General features: G+C 44.5%; 1 protein-coding gene across 4 annotated transcripts in view; it reads left to right on the top strand.

Moving 5' to 3' along the window:
• The window catches only part of GRIA1 (glutamate ionotropic receptor AMPA type subunit 1), a 306641-nt gene that overhangs the window by 212529 nt on the left and 73014 nt on the right, over positions 1-21098 (top strand). For all 4 annotated transcript variants that reach the window (XM_067032026.1, XM_067032027.1, XM_059061568.2 and 1 more), the window contains exon 11: positions 4678-5048. In XM_067032026.1, coding sequence (XP_066888127.1) covers positions 4678-5048 — 371 coding nt within the window. The remainder of the gene's footprint in view (positions 1-4677; positions 5049-21098) is intronic.

The following is a 21098-nucleotide window of genomic DNA, read 5'->3' as shown; positions in this document are numbered from 1 at the left end:
AGACCACCACAGCTTCACTCATAGAAATCAAAGACTCCAGGCTGGGTTTCTGAACAGAAGCATATGCCGAGCCCCAAGCCGGTGTTGAGCTCTGGTCAGGATGAAGCAACTATTTAGGAGATTTTAAAATCTCATTGTCTCAGATCAAGGCAATAGGAGTCATGATGGCCATGAGAGCCATTCAAAGAAGAAAGAAATGGAACAAAGAAAATCCTTTCTAGGAAGGTGGCTTTTGAGATGATGTGGGAAGATGGTTCATGAGTTGAGAAGGGGGATGTGCTTCTACCCTCTCTCCTCCTCTACTGCCTCTCACCTTTGGGAAGCTTCACAGGTGAAAGATAGAGATCTGGGTGATTAATGCTGCATCTTGAGGTTGGTTTCCATGGGAACCTCCACCAAGCTCTTAAGGTCATCCCCATGGCAACTACTGTGAACTTTTCACCTCCACCAACATTCATCTTTACCTTCACCCCATGTTCCCTTAGACAAGGCCTATGATCTGAGCAGGACAATGATATGATTATCCTAAGGACAAGCCCCCCAGTAGCCAGCCATTAGTCATGGGTCACTGGCTCATCAGTGACAAACCAAAATTGCCTCTGGATGCCTCAGCTGCCAGCCCTCCCCTTCCCCTCACCTTCAGAAGGCCTGTCCCTCTCTGCCCAGTAAAAACTATATTCTGAAAACTCCACGATGGGCCCAAATGGATGCCCTCTCTTGATTTTTCAGTTTGGCTTTCTTTTTCTGCCCCCTCCACCAACCGAGGAAGAATAGAGGGGTCTGGGGAAAGCATCTCTCAGCCACAAACAACCAGCAAAGATCAGAAAAATTCATTCGGAGGCCTCCAAATCTCTTCCTTCTGTGCCTGTTAAATAAGCTAAATCAATCAAGGTGTCTCTCACCTTCCTTTTGCTACCTTTTGCTCTTAGCAACAATTATAATAGTGGCATTTCAGCACGTAGTATATTGCAGGCACTATGCTAAATACCCACATTATTTCACTTACTCCTCATAACAACCCCAGAAGGTAGATATGATTATTTTCCACATTTTATAGATGAGGACACTGAGACCCGGGGAGCTTAGGCAGTTTGGCAAAGGACACAGAGCAGAGTCGGGACATGCAGCCCTGGCTCTTATACTGCATGCTGGGACATACCGCCTCTGTAGAAATCATACCATCTGAGCACTGGACCCTAAGGCCACTATTAACTAGTGATGAGAATAGCAACAGTGTCTGCATTCTCAGATGCCACAGGCTGCAAATGAAATTTCTGCTTCTTGCATGGGTATGGCTTTGTGCCTGATTCTCAGTGACTTTCCTGCCCGTTCTTTGTCTTAATGAAGCGGAAAGAGGGTGAACTTGGGAGACAGACACCTGGATTTGAATTCTGACTCTGCCAGCTTACTGGCTACATGATACATGACTCCTGCGAGCCACTGACCTCCTCCAAGGGTTACCCCTGAATCCTTTATCCCAGGGCTGGAGTGGGGAGTGTTCCCCTAAACAGTGCCTGGCTCAGAGTGGATCTCCATCCCCGATAATTTTCTTCAATTTTTGCTTTTACCTACTGCATCAACACGGTTTACTCTTTACCCAAGATTTTTTCCAGATGTATTTTGTTTGGGGATCTCCTGGGTCAGTAGTTCTCAAAGTCTGGAGGCAGCAGCATCACCTGGGAACTTGTCAGAAATGCACATTCTCAGGTCTCTCCAGACCCAGTGATCTAGAAATTCTGCCATCTGTGATTTTTTAAAAAACCCAAGGTGCTTTGGATGTGCTGCACGCTCAAGTTTGAGAATCACTGTCACAAGACATCTGTTTAAGAAAATAATTTTGAGCACCTGTGAAATGCCCACGGGTCACAGTACTCTCACGTATTTGAATTCTTTTGACTCTCACAAAACACTGCTCTCCAATAGATAAAGCAAAAATTATTATGCCTCTTTTTCTAAAGAGGAAATTTACATCCAAAAGGACAACCATCTCACCCGAGGGCACGTGGTCAGTGAGTCACAAAGCAAAGCGGCCAGGTCTACTTTCCCAGATGAGCATTGCCCTCGACTGATCCTGCAGAGGTCCAGTAACTTCCTCAGGTTCTGGAAATCAACTCCTGAGACCTCTCAGTCAACATCAAACAAGCTGAAAACACTGCCGCTTTGCACAAACCACCTTTCCTCTCTGGACCTGGGTTTCCTATCTGCAAAATGAGGTCACTGAACTTAAGCATCTCCCACTGTGTGTGTGTCTCCTATGCATATGGGTGCCTTTTGAAGACCCTCAGGGGTCCACGGCCAAAGAATTTTGGAAACACTACATCTACTTACCCCTCTTGGAAATTCTCAGTGCATAGTGGTCTTTTAAAGGTTCTGAGAAGTCCTGCCTCAAAGTAGTCTGTTTACATTTGTGTTTATTTTCATGTTATACTTATTAACATCCTTCTAAAAATAATGTTCCATGGAATAAATCTTGGAACTGCTAAAAGAACTAAGCAATGAGATCATGTGGTTTTGTGACTTTTTTGCCAGTTCACAGTCCCTTTTATTAACTCACATCCGGAGGCATCAGACAAATCCATTCAATTCCCTTTACCACTTTAGAAGCTCGACATCCACCTCCCTTTTGGGTAACTTGTGGTCATTCCCTCTAAGTCATTTCCATGACTTTTCTGCCCCTTTCCTTTTCTACCTGTGTTAGGTTACAGAGGAAAGAAGAGATATCTTCTTCCTGGCAATGGCTTGTGTTTGTAAAAAGTATCAAGATTTATGCAACGGGTGTTAGGGGAAAAAAAGAATTACTATGAAATACATATTCAATCCCACATTGCTTTACAGAAAGTTTCCTTCTATAAGTGAGAAACTTAAGTCATTCTAAAGCCAGGCTTTTTATTCCATGTAAAATGCCTTCTCAAAAATCCCAGCCAATGAGAGTAACCAGAGGAAATCTTTGCTAAGCAACACCAGCCGGCAGCTGGGCGGGGCCGGAGTCTGCACAGTCCCCAGCCTCACATCTGGACTGTTACGCAGCATCATAAGAGAAAGCCATCCGCCTCCAACAGACTTACACAGACATGCCTCTCATTTCAGAAATGAATGTCATGGCATCTGTCCATGGAACCGTGTTAGGTTTCCAGGATCTCTTGATCTCAGGCCAAGAGAGCAGTGGATTTTATAGCACAGATGCCAGTGCTTCTGCCATTAGGCAGAGGGAGGAAAGACAGAAGAGCAAGGCTGGTGATACCACATGCTGGATGCACAGAGATGAACATTTCTTGCAACCATTTTATGTTTATCTACATGCATTTTTAAAACTGAGTTATTTGTGCACTGCTTAGCAGTCTCCTTGAAAAACAAAATTGTGATACTACTTTACTTTCTCTCTGCCAGAGAGAAACTGCTTTCCTCACATGATTCCCTTCTCTGGGAATGTATTCTGTACCCGAGCAACCTGTTGAAATCCTACTCTCACTTCAGTGCCAATTTATACGTCACCTCTCTGATGGCGCAGCTCCTGATCTCCCCAGCCAGGATTAATTCCTTCCTGACCTCCTGTAGCATTCTGTATCTCTTAAACAGCATGTCTCCAGTCTATAGACTGGAAAATTGTGTGTGTGTGTGTGCCAATCTCACCTCCTAGTTCGTAATTCCCTGAGTGTAGAGACCACCGCTTCCCTTCTAGCCTAGGGCTTACGCATAATAAGGGCCCAGTAAATGTTTACCGAGTTAAATTTGCCTTCACTACCTTGTCAGCCAGGGATGTCTTGGTTGCAGGTAAAAGAAGCCCAACTCAAACTGGCTTAAGCAAACAGACTGACTAGATCATGTTCCTGAGGACAAACAAAAGAGTATATTGAGGGCTTCCCTGGTGGCGCAGTGGTTGAGAATCCGCCTGCCGATGCAGGGGATACAGGTTCGTGCCCTGGTCCGGGAAGATCCCACATGCCGCGGAGCGGCTGGGCCCGTGAGCCATGGCCGCTGAGCCTGCGCGTCCGGAGCCTGTGCCCCGCAACGGGAGAGGCCACAACAGTGAGAGGCCCGCGTACCACAAAAAAAAAAAAAAAAAAAAAAAAAAAAAAAAAGAGTATATTGACATGTGATACTAGGGAGTCCAGGGTAAGCCCTGAATTAAGGGTGACTCAAATTATTTCATCATGGATCATCTCTCACTCTGACTTTCAGGGTTCATGCTCATTAAAGAGTCTTGGGTCCTCTGCCATCCTTGAATGAACCATTCTGGCCAGGGGAGTAGGGTATACCGATGGCCAGACCTGGGTGATATGCTTCACCTCATAACCAGGGCGATCAGTCCCATCCGAACCAGGAGGACTGAGAGTGGGGCAGGAGTAGTTCTTCTTCCAGAGGAAGAAGGCATGGCTGCTGGGCAGGCAAAAACTAACAGATATTATGACAGCCCCCTTCCATAAGGTGAGGAAGACCCCCCTAACAATTAGAACTGTCAAAGAATGGGATAATCTCTCCTGTGAGATATTGAGCTGATCATCCATCTACCATAAATATTTTATAGAGAGTAGGAGGGTTTGGACTTCTAAGGTTCTTTCCAACTCTCACATCCTTTAAGATTACAAAAGAATATTCACAGTGAAGAGAAAAACAAGAGAACAGAGAGCTGCTGAACTCAAAGGGCGTTTTTTTGTTCGTTTGTTTTTTTTTTTGCAGAGAGCAGATGTGGCCGTGGCCCCTTTAACTATCACCTTGGTCCGGGAAGAGGTGATAGATTTCTCCAAACCATTTATGAGTTTGGGGATCTCCATCATGATAAAAAAGCCACAGAAGTCCAAGCCAGGGGTCTTCTCCTTCCTGGATCCTTTGGCTTATGAGATTTGGATGTGTATTGTTTTCGCCTACATTGGAGTGAGTGTTGTCCTTTTCCTGGTCAGCCGCTTCAGCCCCTACGAATGGCACAGTGAAGAGTTTGAGGAAGGGCGGGACCAGACAACCAGCGACCAGTCCAATGAGTTTGGGATATTCAACAGCTTGTGGTTCTCCTTGGGAGCCTTCATGCAGCAAGGATGTGACATTTCTCCAAGGTGAGTCAGCTCTTCTCAAGCGCTTTGCTCAATGCCATATACATAGGAAGAAACAAATACTGGGAAATTAAGGGTGGGAATTTTTTCCAGACTTTATAGTATTCGGTTTTGCAACTGTGCTTTACTGTCAACTGTCCCTTGCGCGCTGTGGATTATATGGACACATCCTGTGCCTTGACCAGTTCTATCTGCTTTCTGGGTGACGTGCTCTGTCAAGATTAACAGGCATAATCACGACTCTGATGTTCTGTAGCCGAAAGGTACAGAGAAAGGATGGGGGACAGCATGGTACGACTAACATTTGTTGAGCACCTACCACATATGCTAAGCAAGGTTTTGAGTCCTCTACATGCCTTGTTTCATTGAATGTTTGCAGAAGCATTAGGTGGGATTCTCATTCTATGTCCTTTTACAAATGAGGGACCACAGAAATGATGAATATGTTTCCAAGGTTACACAGCTAATAGCTAGGTGAGTCAAGATTCAACCCCCATCCTGAACTATTTCCGAGGGGTATAGAAGGAGCACTGAATTATGAGTGGGTTCTCACTCTGGTTCTAGCACTTTCTGTGTGTCTCTGGACAAGTCACCTGGCCCTTGTAGACCTTGGTTTCTTCATCTTTAAGAGAAAATGGTTCTTCTTTTCTTGGTTCTGAGAAAGATCTTGGAAATAATCTAGTTCCAATGGTGATGTAAATTTGTTTCTTACAGTTGGAAAATGAAGTTTCTTAGAAATGCCTCAGATATCATACTGAGAGTACTGGGGTGACCCAATCAGTGAGGTTTCAGCCCCCACAGGAGACATGTGTAGCTCCATTTTTGTCTGTTTTACATATTGGACTTGTGAATACAATTTCTTTTGAAAAACTGAACAGAAAGGAAAGGGGAGGGGAGGAGAGGGGAGGGGAGGGGAGGGGAGGGGAGGGGAGGGGAGGGGAGGGGAGGGAAGGGAAGGGAAGGGGAAAGAAGGAGGCAGGGAGGGAGGAAGAAGGAAAAGTGGAATGGAGAGGGGAAACAAGAAATCTGAAAACTACCAATCTACACAAATTCCCAAATTTACTGCCCCCCTTTCTGTCTTTGTGTGTAACCTTCTTTCAGCTATATTCTGGAAAGTTCATGTCACACATCATGTCACAAATAAATAAGTGCTGACTGTATTTACTTTTACAGTTGCTTAATGTCTATGAGCTCTTTAATCAGAAGGCAGTCCCTTACAGATACCAAGCTTCTAAAGCACGCAGGGAGGCATGGCTTAGAATCTGGCTGCATGGATAGATCTGCACACACTCTCACTTTCTGGGGGCATAGCTGCATAAATACCAAGGCCTCATAGACACATGCTGGAGGCACCTTTACCAACTGTCTGGTTCGCATTTGGGTGTCAGCGAGGACCAATATTTCTAAGTGGCAATGGAATAAAGTCTTCCTAAGGAGCTTCCCTCAGGACTCATTTTGCCTGCTGTATAATTTAGATTGTCTCATCGTTCACCATTATACTCTTGTTTTTCTTTAAATAAGAAGACAGTCAGGGGGGTTGCGTGGGAGAAGAGGTGTGAGACTGGATGCCTGGCCAGTACTGGCAAACACATGGTAAAGAGCAGAGAGAACCGAGCAGGGGAAGGGTTTGCTTAAAAATAACTCAGGCCAGTAGGTAAACAGTGGGAAGAAATGATTCTTCACTAGTCAGTATAATGGGCCACCCAAACATGCATGTGTCTGAAAAGACCCCTGGGCTTGTTTTTTCTCCTTTATTTCCTTCATGGCTGGGCATCTTACCCGCTAATGGCACCCTTGTGGACTGACCTCAGGCTGTGTTTTCACACTCCTCACCATTCCTCCTGAAGTCTCAAGTTAGTGACCCACAAACTGAATCCTCCACCAGGCATGTTTCTGTGTAACCTGCACAGTTTGGCAATGATGGTCCCAAACTGAGTGGCAGCTGCCCTCTTGAGCTGATGCGTGTATTCCCCACTTGACCACAGCCCCCAGGTGATCAGCTTCATTCCTGAAGGGTATGTGCGTTTGTGACTTCTGACTAGAAGAGGATTTTCAGACTGTGTTTCCAGGACTCCTGAGGGTTCCACGAGGCTATCTTAGGAATTGACCTTGGGATAAAGATGAGACCAAACAGGAAACCCAGCCGCCTTCCTTCCCATTTTTAATAAAACAACTCCACTCTATGCTTCTGTATTTTCACCGGTAAAATGGGAAACAACCCTAGTATAGTACTGTTGTGAGGTTTAAAAGAGATTGATACATATAGAACCCATAACACAGTATCCAGCCAGCACATAGGAAGCACAACAAAAGACAAGCTATTTTCAATTCTTTTATTGATTTTCTATATTGGACTTCTGCTAAACTTCACTAGAAGAAAGGGCGCCACTGCTCACACTGATTGAAAAGCCACTGGACCTCTGTCTTCTGGGCAAGTCCACGGACAAAGCAGAACGCTGGCTCACTCCTGGGACCAGCAATACCTGTATTTCTGAGGCTCCCTCAGAGGGACTGGGAGGAAGGATTTTGGATTTAGGGGTCTGACAGGCAGAGAGAAGAGTCTACCTGCCAGAAAAAGGAGTTTTATCCACTTGAGACAGACTTGCTTACCAGGCCTAGCTCAGCCAATTCCAGTACTTAGGGACCTGCATAAACCTCCCCTAAGAGTCAGAATATGCAGCACAACATTTGTTGGGAATATATGCTGAAGAGAAAAGGTACATACTTCATTTCACCTCACTAGGGCCAGACAAAAACACAAGGATGCTAAGACAGTGATGAGAACCAGAGCCAAGCAGACAAGTGCAAACACCAGTGGAAGCTTTTGTTGTTGTTGTTTACATATTTCCTGATGAAGTCAACAAAATTTCATGAGCCTCTGATATGCATAGCACTAGACACCCTGGGACTACAGTAGGAGGTATTTTTAAGGGCTTTTTATACTCAAACATCTTTTCAAATAAGCTTCAATTAATTGTTCTTGCTATTTACTAACAGAATACATCATAAATCCTCACAAATTTAGAACTTGGGGGATTAAGGTCCACCTAAATTGCATGTATCTGCATGCATACACAAGTAGCTTTATCTTTTCTTAATCTTGTCAATATTTATATTAATGTCTATTAACCAAAAGCCAACGAAAGGTAGCCAGATGTGGTTGTCTGCAAGTAACGCAATGAGCTGACCAGAGTAATATGAACAGAGAGTTATTTCTTTTTTTTTTTTTTTTTTTTTTTTTGGTACGCGGGCCTCTCACTGTTGTGGCCTCTCCCGTTGCGGAGCACAGGCTCCGGACGTGCAGGCTCAGCGGCCATGGCTCACGGGCCCAGCCGCTCCGCGGCATGTGGGATCTTCCCGGACCGGGGCACGAACCCGTGTCCCCTGCATCGGCAGGCGGATTCTCAACCACTGCGCCAACAGGGAAGCCCGAGAGTTATCTTTCTTATAAGGAGAGTGGAGGCAGACAGTGGCTCATGGTTCAGTGAAATCGGACTCTGCTGTGCTACGGTTGCCCCAACCTTTTCTCATGTGCGCAAAATGGCGGCTCCCAGATGTCACATCAATGTTCAAGCAGCAAGAGGGGGAAACAGTAATGCAGCCAGTTCCGTCTCTTTGGATCAAGAAACCAGAAGCTTAACAATATACTCCGTACCCCAAGCGGACATCTCTCCTTCTGTCTATCTCATTAGTCAGACCAGTGGCCCACAATCACTTCTAGTGACAAGGAAGGTGGAAATGGCAAGAATTAGGTTTTTTAGCCTCTAAAATGGAAGGGGTTGGAATGGATGTTGGTGAGTCCACCAGCAGCCCTGGCCACAGCACCCAAGTCAATGTTTTGTTCACCAGCACCATGAATAGATAAAATAATATGTAAATAGCACCTTCAGTGATATATGCCAGTAAATGCTACTGATTGGCTTTCAAGATTCTTCTCTCGTCCCTTTAAAATGTTTCTATGAGAAATTGTTTTCACGTAGCCTATTTTAACATTCAAAGTTAAAATTCAATTGACCTATGATCACAAATTACAACTTTTTTCATTAGGTTGATGGTAAGATATTAAGAATGCCATACATGAGTTGCCTTTGCAGGCCTATGTCTTGTGCCCAAAGACCTATTTTTAATAGATACTTTAGATTTCTTTATTCAGGGACAGGAACATTTTGAGAAGGGATATATTAAAGGAAGGGCAAAAATCATCCCAGGCAAAATTTATCTTTAGTTCCCCCAACTTCCCTTTCTATAGGTTTTGACCCTATTTGTGGCCAGTGTCATTCATTTATTCAACAGATATTACTAATTGCCCGTGAGGTGCAGCACGGGGTGCTGGGTGCCGAGGATGTGAAGATATACTGCTGATGGAGCATGAGGGGGCGGGAGTCCTTCCTTCAAGGTGATGGCAAGTACAGTGGGATAAGACAGACATTACATAAACAATTGTGAATGTATACATTGTGATGCACTGTGAATAAAATGAACCTGCTGTATCACTAGATAATAAAGGAAGTGGAATTAAAGGGGACTGACTTAGGGTGTTCTGAGAAAGTTCCTCCAAGGAGCAGATAGGTAAGAAGGAGCTAAGCTTACACAGAGCCGTATTATTAGAGAAGTAGGCAGAGGCCAGATCGCGCACCGTGGCCATAGGAGAGATTTAAAGTTTTACTCTAAATGCAATGGGAAGGCACTGGAGAGTTTTAAGCGAGGGAAGGATTGATTTACATGCTGTAATACTCTTGGGAGCTATGAGGAAAATGAATTAAAGCAGAGAATAGTCAAGAGTGTTAACAGAGGGACCAAGCGACAGGTTCTCACGTCTGTCTAGGGGCAATTATAGTGATGGAAATTATGATGGGCATGGAGATGGGTTGGTGCTCTACTCTGAAACTAGAATTGACAGCCCTTGCTGATAGATTGGATATTTGAAGGGAAGGCGAGGGAAAAGTCAATGGTGTCTCCAAGAGGTAGGGAGCATTTGGAAAACATGGCACCACAATTCCAGAGACCTTTAGGTCTGGCTCCGATCATGAGAATGATCTAGTTCATCCATCCTGTTACAGATGAGGAAACTGAGGCTCCAAAGGGGAAAGGGATTTTCTCTAAGGTCACCAAGGCAATGCCTCTGGCCTGTTGCCGCCCAGTCCAGTGCTGCCTACCCTGCAGTCTCATCCCAGGCTCCACTGCCTGCAAGTGAACTAAGAGTGAGCCTTTCAACTCTTTATTCCCACGGACCCTACCTCCCCTTTGGCTTCTACTTTGCTGGGATTGGATGACCTTAGTAAGGAAAAGGAGAGGGGTTTGGAAGGTCCTAGGCGAAGAGAGGAAAATGGGAAATTATGATTTCAGCTTTCAGAACTCTTGTATTACTGATCTTAGAATGTGACAGAATGTATGATAGTTATTTCCACCTAGTAGAGATAATTACTCTCAGTGAGAAGAATTCTTAAGTGGGGGAGCAATAGCGCTTTGGAGGTCTCTGGGAACCCTCTACCACAGCCCCTGCCCCAGTTAGTGTGCTTGTGGAGGGCCCTGAGACTGATTCACCATGGGAACAGAGTAGCCGATGAAGAGAGCTGATAAACAATGGCAGCCTGACCTTCGCATTCACACGCAAATTCCACAGCAACCAGTATTACAGTGCATGGAGGGGTGATGAGGAACCTCCTCCTTCCACCTCCTGTTCTCCCTGCTTCCCTCCCAGAGATAGGCATGGAAACCCCTTCCTCTTTCCCATATTGATGTAACTGGAGTGTTGCAGGGGAAAGAAGGGGGTAAACATTCAGGGAAGTTGACGGAAGCAGCCTGAATGTGTGAAATAGTTTATCTTTAGAAAGCATAATCCTCATTCAGTACACAGATTCATTGCTGCAAGGAACAGTGTCATAAGGATGTGTGCACAGAGATGATGCAAGAAATGTGTTAGTTGCTTTGGGTCTTGGGACTAAATATGAGGGTTTCTGCTGGGCTCCCTGCGTCAGAAATCACCTGGGATGCCTGTCAGAATGCAGATTTCCAGGCCCCACCCTAGGTCCGTGGAATTGGAAATTCTGCAATTGGAGAGAGAGATACACATTTCACAAGCCCTCCCCTCCCCCCAGGGCAGCTGGGCATTAAAGTCTGAAAGCCATTGAGCTAGGATGTTGTTCAGGAAACTCAGTTTAGAAGTGTAAGACGTAAGGTCCATGGGGCAGCCTGAAACCGTGCCAGTCAACCACAGCAAACACTGAGCCCAGGATCTGCCTACTCGCTGCCCTGTGGTGTGTCACCTGCCAGGGGAGTGAGGCCCTGGGCGTGGCCACTGAAGGCAGAAGCCTTGCCGGGACCCTGCTGCCTCTGCAGGCCAGGCTACCAGGAGGAGTTCATAGAGGATTCACCGGAGTACATTCCCCTTGACTGCGTCCCCCTCGCCATTAACAGGTACCGCAGCTGCGACAGGGGTGATCTGAGCAGGGACAGTGTGTCCCCCATCACTGGGGGACTCCAGCTCAATGCCTCCTTCCTTTTCAACTTTAACCGTCTGCTACCTGATGGCGAGACCCAGAGCCAGGCTCTGATACTGAGCAGTTTTGCAGACCATGGTGAAGCACAGGAGTAGAAGTTTCAGAGCCTGTGCAAGCCAAGTGGAAATATTCAAATGAAGGCAGTGACAGGAGGGTAAAAGCTTTGCTGGACATGCAAATGAAAAGCATCATTTTCTACCTCTCAGCCACCAGCAAGGGAGAAGTCAAATTGTTCTCTTTTTCTCTCTAGATTGCTGTGGAAGTCCAGGGTTTGAACAGTTTAATGGAAGGACAGAGTTTTTTTCCCTCCAAAATCACAATAAGCAAACATTCAGAAAATGTTTCCCAGAGCCAAAAGGGATGTTCAGGACCATTTATTCCCTCCTTAAATGTTTATTTAGCACCTGTTATATGGCAGGCATGGTTCAGGATGCTATGGGAGACATCACCGAACAAAGCAGACAAAAACCCCTGCCCTCCGAGAGCTTACCTTGTAGGGAGAGAAGGCAGGCAATAAACAAAATAAAATGTAGGCAACACCCCCATCCCAATTCGATAGGTGAAGCTTCTGGCTTACAGGGAGGGGAAGGGACTTAGCCAAGGTCACACAGATAACCAGCATAAGTTCAGTAACACAAAAACAGGGGTCAGCTAGGAGCTGTGCTGAACTGGGCATGCCTGTGCCAGCTAAAAAGGGGCTGTTCCCACTCAGCCCTGGACAGTCACTGCCAGGAGAACTCTGCAGATGAAACCAAAGCACACCTAGACTCAGCTTGTGGGTCATCAGTTGGGGACCCCTGGAAGAATGGTGGGGAGTATAAAATACGACTGTGCCTTTAATGCATTTAGGCACACTTGGACTTTCCCCTCTTCAAAATGGGAGCAAGATGGTGCCTGGTATGTCCCCAGCTCCCATCTAAGGCTAGTGTCCCTTTGATTCCCAGGTCCAGCCAAGGCTCCAGCCAAGCCAGACTGTGCTTCATTCTGTTTCCCCAGCCCCAGGCTGCCTTTATAGCCTTGTCATTCCCTCTATTTGGAGCACCCTCTCCCATCTTTCCCCCTGACCCTCCCTTCTGCAAATACTGCCTTCCCACTGCTTCCCTCCCAAGTCCAATTACTCCCCGGAAGCTGTGCTTGGCAGTAACAGCTATAGCTTGAACTCGGGAACAGGCCTGCCTGCAGCTGAATCCTAGCTCTGCCACTTACTGGCTATGTAAGCGTGGGAAAATAACTTCTCTGTGCCACAGTTTCTTCTTCTGGAAAATGGAGATAATAAAAACACCTACTTCAAAGGGATAATCTGAGTATTAGAGGACATAATGCGTGGAAAGCTCTTCCTTGGCTGATGCACAAATGGTAAATGCTATCAACATAGTTGGTGCTGTCGCCATGGTCATCTGAATCTCTCCGAGGGCATTTTATATCTTCAATCCCCAGCTACAATTGCCCATTTCTGTTTCTTATCAAAACACACGCTGGCAAACTTATCTCTGCCGCTCATCCAGAATCTGACACGGGGTGTTGTGTGTTCTAAGTACTCAACACATGTTTGTTGAATGAATACATGCACTTTCACAAGTAGCTTTCTAAGGACCATGTCATATTTTGCACTTAATGGAGAGAAAGCAACCTAAGAGAGAGAATTTCTGGCTGTCACTAACTACCTGTGTAACTTGGGGCAACTCAGTCCTGGTATTTCGATGAATGTGGAGGAAAAGCAGGAAGAATTGGAGGAAAGGAAGTTAAATAGACCAAAACCCGGAAAACAAAGTTCCCTGTCATCCTAGTGTTGCCAGTTACCCCACTTTTCAGGAACATTCTACTCTTCTCTTTGCTGGGAAAACAGTAGTAATAATTGCTTCGTTTGTTGCACCTACTATGTATCAGGCACTCTCTTAAGTGTCAGATGATGTTACCTCTAATCATCGTGACACCCTCTGCTCAGGGACATCAACAGTATTTTATAGATGAGAAACCTGAGGCTGAGAGCAATTAATCCCCTGGTTCCTGGTTACCCAGCAGAGCTGCGATTATAACCTATGTCTATTGGACTCAAAGACTCGTGATTTAGCTTTGACACACCGTTGTCTTCCATGACCAAAAATCTTCTGAAGGTCCCTTAGGGCTCCCTGTGGATTGTTAGAATTCATGGAAGTAAAAAGCATCCTTCTGCTTCTGTAGGGTTCCCTAACTTTTTTTTAACAGACCTTTTTTGCTTTGGGTTTTCTTCCATTAATATTCCTTACAGTATCTTTGTCCTTAAAAGCCATCTCCTGGGGAAGAAGAGGTAAAAGCCCCTAGGAGTGCACTCTGCCCCAGCCAGAGTGTGTGCAGCACGGCCAGCTGGGTGAGGGAGACGGTGAAACAGACAAGAGCAAAGATGCAACTGGTGCCGCTTTGGAGAGGCCAACCTCTTGGTTTCAGCTGGGAGGCGACTGTGGATATAGGGTAGATTCCACAGTCAGAGCTAAAAGCTGGAGAGGGCACATTTTTACCTGCAGTGCTTTAGACATAAATGGAGGGGGGGAAAGGCAAAAAGGATTACAAATGGCCTTAAAATTATGGTCCAGCTGGAGGCTACACATTTATCCTGTAGAAGTGATTGTGCAAATGCGGCAAGATGTGTGTATAAGGATTTTCATTTCACTGTTGTTTTAAAAAGTTAAAAGTAGCCCACTGACCATCAGCTGAAAAATGTGATGGTTCATCATCCAATGGAACACAATGCAGCTGTTTAGGTGGATGGACAAGGATGCCTGTGCTACTTTGTAAAGATCTTCAGGATTGCATAGCCTAGATAATAATGGGGATAATGGGTTCTCGTCCCGCCGGTCCCAAATTATAGGCTCTTTTCACTGCACCCTGCTGCCTCTTTGGCACACAGGGAACTAGGGGAATGTGTCACTGAGGACTAAACTCTGTGGTATGTAGAGTTGAAGCTAGATTTTTCTCTGAAAAAGGAAATATTAGTGTGGGTTGTAGTGAAAAGAGACCTCTGGGAAGCACTGGACTGTGGCTTGAAAAATGAGATAAGATTTTCTACAAAAGCAAGAGAAATGAAGAGGGAAATCTCTGGTGAGGGAATCATTGTGAGCAAAGGCACTGAAGCAGGCATGTGCTGAGCCAGGGGACCTGTCAATCAATGTCATCCCTAGGGACTCATTAGCCAAGGGTTTGGAGCTCACAAGGTTTAATGATGCATTCAATACCAGGACTTTGGGGGCCCTATAACCTGTTGTACAGGCATTAGAGTGTCACCCAAGAAACACAGAAGCTAAAATGGGCAATGTTGGGCCAGTTCTTCGGTTGCTGCCAGGAAGTAACTCCCTGCTCCCCGTGGAGCACCCTTATTGACTGGTGTTAAGGCTTGGTCCACCATGGATGGAACCGTGTCAGCCAGCGTCTAATTTCTGGAATTCAGAGGATTCTGGCACTCAGGAAGTCCCTGCCACTGCTGTTGCCAGGTTATTTATCTCCTGAGCAGCAGACAGAAGGGGCTGTCAGGCAGAAAGGTGCTTCCCTTCTGTGGAAGTCTGGCTGGGCACTCACCTGATATTCATCTCCCCTTTCATGCCCTGTTCTCTGTGTAGGTCCCCACTCCGAGAACAGGGAGAGAGAATGAAGAGGGAGCTTATCTTGCTTTGTTTCTGGTTACTGTAGGTATGTATTTCTACAGATCCAAGAGAGGATTACTCAATCAAACATTTTAATTGAGTACCATTTAGGATATAGACCTTGCCTCAGGTACAGTGCTAAGCATTATGGCAGGTGTGAAAACGCAAGAAAGCTGAGTACAGACCTCTGACTTTGCAAGAACCAAGATACACAAGGGAAGAAATGTAGATAATAAAGCAGAATGTGCATTTGAATCATTCCCAAGGGCAGGATTTATAGACAATAGGTGGAAAGGAAAGATCACTGAGGACTAAAATGGGCTGGGTTAACTTGAAAGAAAAGGAGGGACTTGGGCTGGTCCCAAGGGATAAAGGTAGACTTACAGAAGGAGCCTCAGGTAAGGCGATGGTGGCGGGAGAGCCCAAGCAAAGCAGAGGAGATGACTGTGTTTTGAGACCAAGTATCCCATCAATCACACAGACCGGGGTTTGGATAGTAGTCCACCAGTTACTAGCTATTAAGACTTGAGCCAGTAACTTAACTGCCAAGCCTGTTTCCTCAACTTTAAAAAAAGAGGCCATTGATACCAATATCATAGGATTCTCATAAGAATACATGAGCAAACAGAGGCTAAAGCATGTTGAGTTGTGCCTAGCTCTATTTTTGAACTACAACAGGCGTTCAAAAAAATCTTAATTTTCTTTCCCTTCTTTTGTGTTATCACTTTACTTCCTTTCTGCTTTGTCCCTGGCCTCCTACCAATCATTTATTCTCTGCTAAGAGCTTTCAGAGACTCACTGACATGCCTGTCTTTATCTGGCTGTGCTCCTGGTCCAGCACTGGCCGGAGGGAAGTCCGGATGCTGTTCCCATGAGAAGGGGGAAGGCTGCCAGGTGCAGTGTTATGACTCAAGGATACTGGCAGCATCATTCACTCCATCCCAGGGTTATTCCATACCTACAGCCTGGACAGGAACTCGATCTGAACTCCTGCCTGCTTCCCTGGCAAAACTCATCACCTGGGCAATGACTCTTCCTGCCAAACCACACTGTCCGCCAGTCCCCTCCTGATCTCCTGGGCACCTGGTTTTGTTTCTTAGTGGTCAGATTATGATGGTTTCCTCTGTATCGCAGAGTGACAGACACTGGTTTTGCAGGACTTGTAAATACACAAGGCTCTTTCAAGAGAGTAATTAAGAACATGAGCTCTGGAGTTAGACCTGGGCATAATTCTACTTCTTAACACTAATTTGCTGTGTGACCCTGGGCAACTAGTTTTGCAACTCAGAGCCTCTGTGACTGCATAACAAGCCCCCCTGAACTTGTGGCATAAAACAACAGCCTTTTTATTATGTTCACAGATTCCCTGGGTCAGGGAACTTGGAAAGGGGCACAGTGGGATAGCTTGTCCCTGCTTAAAGATGTCTGGGACCTCAGATGGAAAAACTAAATAGCTGTGGATGACTTGAGAGCTGGGGCATGGAATCATCTGAAGGCTCACTTACTCACACCGCTGGCAGTGGAGGCTGTCATCCTGAACACCTATAGGTGCCCTCTCCACACTCTGCTCGGGCTTCCTCATGGCATGATGGCCAGGTTCCAAGAACAAGGGGCCAAAAGGAAGCAGGCAGAAGCTGTAGCACCTTTCATGACTTACCCTGAGAAGTCACATGGTGTGACTTCTGCCAGAGTCACCAGCCCAGTCACCTCAAAAGGGAAGGAACATATAGTCCACCTTTCAGTAGGACAACTGTCAAAAGCCACATTGGAAGAAGAACCCATGGACTGGGAGAGGGTGTGGTGGTGGAATTTGGAAAAAACAATCAGCCACACCCTATCTATAAAGTGAAGCTAATACTTTTTGGAATTAAAGATTAAAGAAGATAAGGAATTTAAAATACTTAGAGTGGTGCCTGACTTGTAATAAGTGCTCAGTAAAAGACACGTAGTCATTCACATTCATATCCTCTATCCCTCTCTCTCTCCCTCCCTCTCTCTCTCTCTCTCTCTCCCCTCTCTCCCCCCCCCCCACCGCACAAGTAGAGATATATACACATATGTATGACACTTCTGGACAGTGCTTATTAACATGCAGTCTGTGCTTATTAATAGTTTGTGTCTATAAGAGATGCTAGTAATGATTTAAGTTAATGAATCTATAGATTAGATCCCAAATGAATCTACAGAATAGAGCCTTAAAAGTCAGGTCGTTTCTTGTCTAATTACCTCATTTTTATACTTCAGGAAACCCACGTTGAGAGAGTTCACACGGTGGGTTAAATTAACACTGAGCTTTTTATAATCTAGACTTGGAAGAAGCATTTTTGTTGAAAAGAACTCAAGTGACCCTTAACAAACAATGAGCAATTTTTCAAAAGACTGAGGTTTAGATTTCAACAACTTTCAGGATCTGTAAGGCCTTGAACTTCATCATCATCCCTGGAGCTAAATGAAAAGGGACAGAAGGTGCACAAAAGCTTGATGTGCTCTCATTTTGCAGATCTGCACACTGAATTGAGCCAGGTCACTCACTGTCTTTGCCTTTTCAAGACTACACAGATTGTTCCTGCTCCCCAAAGCCAAGGGTTCCCACATTCAGGCAGTATTTGTTCAGTGAATCAGCAAGCAAAACAATCAGAATTAGCAAAATTGAGTTGCTGTGCCTTTGCATCTCTGCACTAAGAAGTACTAAAGACAAAGGGAACAGAACGGAAGGCGCATGGCTTGTTTCTTCTCACCAAGGCTATGCAGGGATCTTGGCTGGACTCAGAAGACGTAACTGTGCCAAGTGACCTTGGGCAACTGACTTAACTCCCCAGACCTCAGATTTCACAGACTGAACGATCTGGCGTTCTACAATGGAAAGCATTTACTGAACCCCTGTGATCCATTCTCTCCTTAGTATGGGGGAGAATACACAGAAATAAGAAATGCCAGGTCTTGGCTTACATGATGTTCACACTCTAATTGGAGAGATGAGACTAACACACAAGCAGCAATGAACTTACAAAGCTTGGGTGTATCTTGAGCACTGAGTGCCATCCACGGGTGACCCAAAAGGGAGACATGGATGTTGGTAGAAGGTCAGTCTTCATCTATCCACATGGCTGGAGGGAGAAAAGACAAGCACATCATTAAACCCGAAGTCAGTCTATCAGGCTTCCCCACAAAGCCAATGCTCTTACATTTCACTGTAGCTTCTACATCAAAACTCAAAGAGGGAAAAAGAATTTTCCTACTTACATAGAGAAGACTCATAGTTTATTTTTTTTTAACTTCAACGTCCTTTTTACTCAATGGACTTTTCCCTCTTAAATATAATATAACATGATGAGCAAGGGAAGGATTTTGATTAGAATCTGGTTTTACCCATATCTTCCCCCTTGGAAGCACAACTGATTTTATTTTATTTTTTTAATTATTATTATTATTTTTTTTTTTTTGGCGGTACGCGGGCCTCTCACTGTTGTGGCCTCTCCCGTTGCAGAGCACAGGCTCCGGACGCGCAGGCTCAGCGGCCATGGCTCACGGGCCCAGCCGTTCCGCGGCATGTGGGATCCTCCCGGATCGGGGCACGAACCCATGTCCCCTGCATCAGCAGGGGACTCTAAACCACTGCACCACCAGGGAAGCCCTATTTTTTTTTTAATTTTGTTGAAGAATAACACACAAATTAGTGCACCAATCACAAATATACCACTCAATTAATTTTCATAAAGTGAAAACACCTGTGTAATCAGAACTCAATGTAAGAAACTGAATACTACCAGAGTCTCAGGCACCTTCTCCTGCTCGCTTCTCCATACAAGACTAACCACTTAGTTACTCTTCACTTCTGATGTCACATTAATTTTACTAACTGAGCTGTCTTTGAATCTCAAAGCAGAATTATACACTGTGTACTCTTCTGTGTCTGGCTGTTTTTGCTCAATATTATGTCGTGAGGGGCATCTATGCTATCACATAGAACTGTAGTCCATTCATTCTCATGGTTAGGTAATATTTCATTTTGTGGATTTATCACAGTTTATTTATCCATAAATAAATCCAGAAGTGTGACTGTCTTTGCAGATAGACATTCTGGTGGCTCCCAGTGTGAGGCCATTATAGATAATGCTGCTATAAATATTGTAAAAGTCTTTTGATGAACACACTTGAATTTCTGTTGGGTGTATACCTTGGAAAGGAATTCCTAGGCCTCATTATTTATCATTTCCTGTCATAGATTCTGCCAGGCTATTTTCTGAAAACAAATAATATATCATCAATAATATATATCAATAATATATATGAGTTCCAGTTGCTTGCCATCTTCCTTTTTTATTTTAGCAAGTGGGGGTATTGCAATATACACAGTTTTACACAGTTATACACAGACACTGACATTTTAACTTGCATTCACCTGATGACTAGTACCTTTTTCATGTTTATTAGCCACTTGTACAGCCTCTTTTATTAAGTACCTTTGTGAATTTCTTGCTCATTTTTCTGTTGTGTTTTTCTTATTGTTGAGCAAGCATTATTTATAGATCTTTGATACACGTCCTTCTTCAGATGTCTGTTATATCAATATTTTCTGTTCTGTGACTTGTCTTTTCACTCTCTTGACAGTGTAGGATGAGGAAGAGAAATACATAATTTTAATGTGGTCCATTTAGCAAGGTTTGTCCTTTACAGCTAGCATTCCTTGTACCTTGTGTAAGAAGTCTTTGCCTACCTCCAAGTCATGAAGATATTCTTCTATGATTTCTGCTGAAATGTTACCTTTCACATGTATCTATGTGTCCTATAGATATGTTCAAGGTCAATTTTTTTTTGCACATGGGTATCCTACTCAACTAGCATGATTTATTGAGAAGTCCATCCTTTTCCCCACCGCATACCCCTTTCTCATAAATCACCCAATGCATATGGGTCTGCCTCTGGACTCTTTATTCTCTTCTGTTGATATACTTGTCTATTCTTGCCCCTATACCACACTATCTTAATTAGTAGAGCTTTATAATATATTGATAACTAGTAACCAGATGTCTGGAGAAGGCTGCTCAGGGTGCTGAAACAGAGGTTGGATGATTCCACTGGAGGTGTTGAATGTGGTGTAGAAGAGAAACTTTTATGAGACCATATCTGCAGTCTTTTTCTAACCATGAGACGCTATGATTCTGTTGAAGCACCAGTGCTTGGGAGTTTTCTCAAAGCTCTAGAACAAATCAATAGCTGAGACTCTGTCAGTGATTTTCTGGACAGTGTTTCAAAACACCTAAAAGTGACAGTTAAAACTCAGGACAATCATGAGTAGAAAAGGTATCCTTTAGCATGCAAGCACGGAGCATGTAAAACTCTAGAGATGAGGGAGGGAGACGCAAGAGGAAAGACATATGGGCATATGTATATGTATAACTCATTCACTTTGTTGTAAAGCAGAAACTAACACACCACTGTAAAGCAATTATACTCCAATAAAGATGTTAGAACAATAAAATAAAACTCTAGAGACTACCAGAGAAAAGCATTAATCCTCTTTCAAGTAAATTAATGTAAATTTCAAGTAAATTAATGTAAATTAATGCATTTCAGATGAGATAGAAGGTAGTGAGGAACAGATACGAATTTGTCATGCACTCAACACATGGTTGCTTTTATTAACCCTTAGTCTCGAGTCAATGTGTGAAGAAAGCAGGGCCTTGCATTGGCACACCATAGAGAGATTAAAAAGTTTAAAAAATGTGGATTTTTTTCAGGTATTATGTTTTGTACCAGGTGATTCTAAGGGTATTATTAAGTAATGGATGTGTTGGGCAGTTAAACTAGGAGTATAGACCTAGCTGTGAGTCACCCAGCTCTCCATACATGATTAAAATACAAATAAGTCACAGAAAGAGTGAACTCATCCATAGCCTTGAACCACAGCACAAAAACTGTCCTGTGCAAAATTTGGT

The sequence above is a fragment of the Kogia breviceps genome, chromosome 4 (assembly GCF_026419965.1).
Source record: "Kogia breviceps isolate mKogBre1 chromosome 4, mKogBre1 haplotype 1, whole genome shotgun sequence".
NCBI classification, from domain to species: domain Eukaryota; kingdom Metazoa; phylum Chordata; class Mammalia; order Artiodactyla; family Physeteridae; genus Kogia; species Kogia breviceps.
The sequence above is the reverse complement of the archived record's forward strand: the minus strand, read 5'-3'. Positions and strand labels throughout refer to the sequence as shown.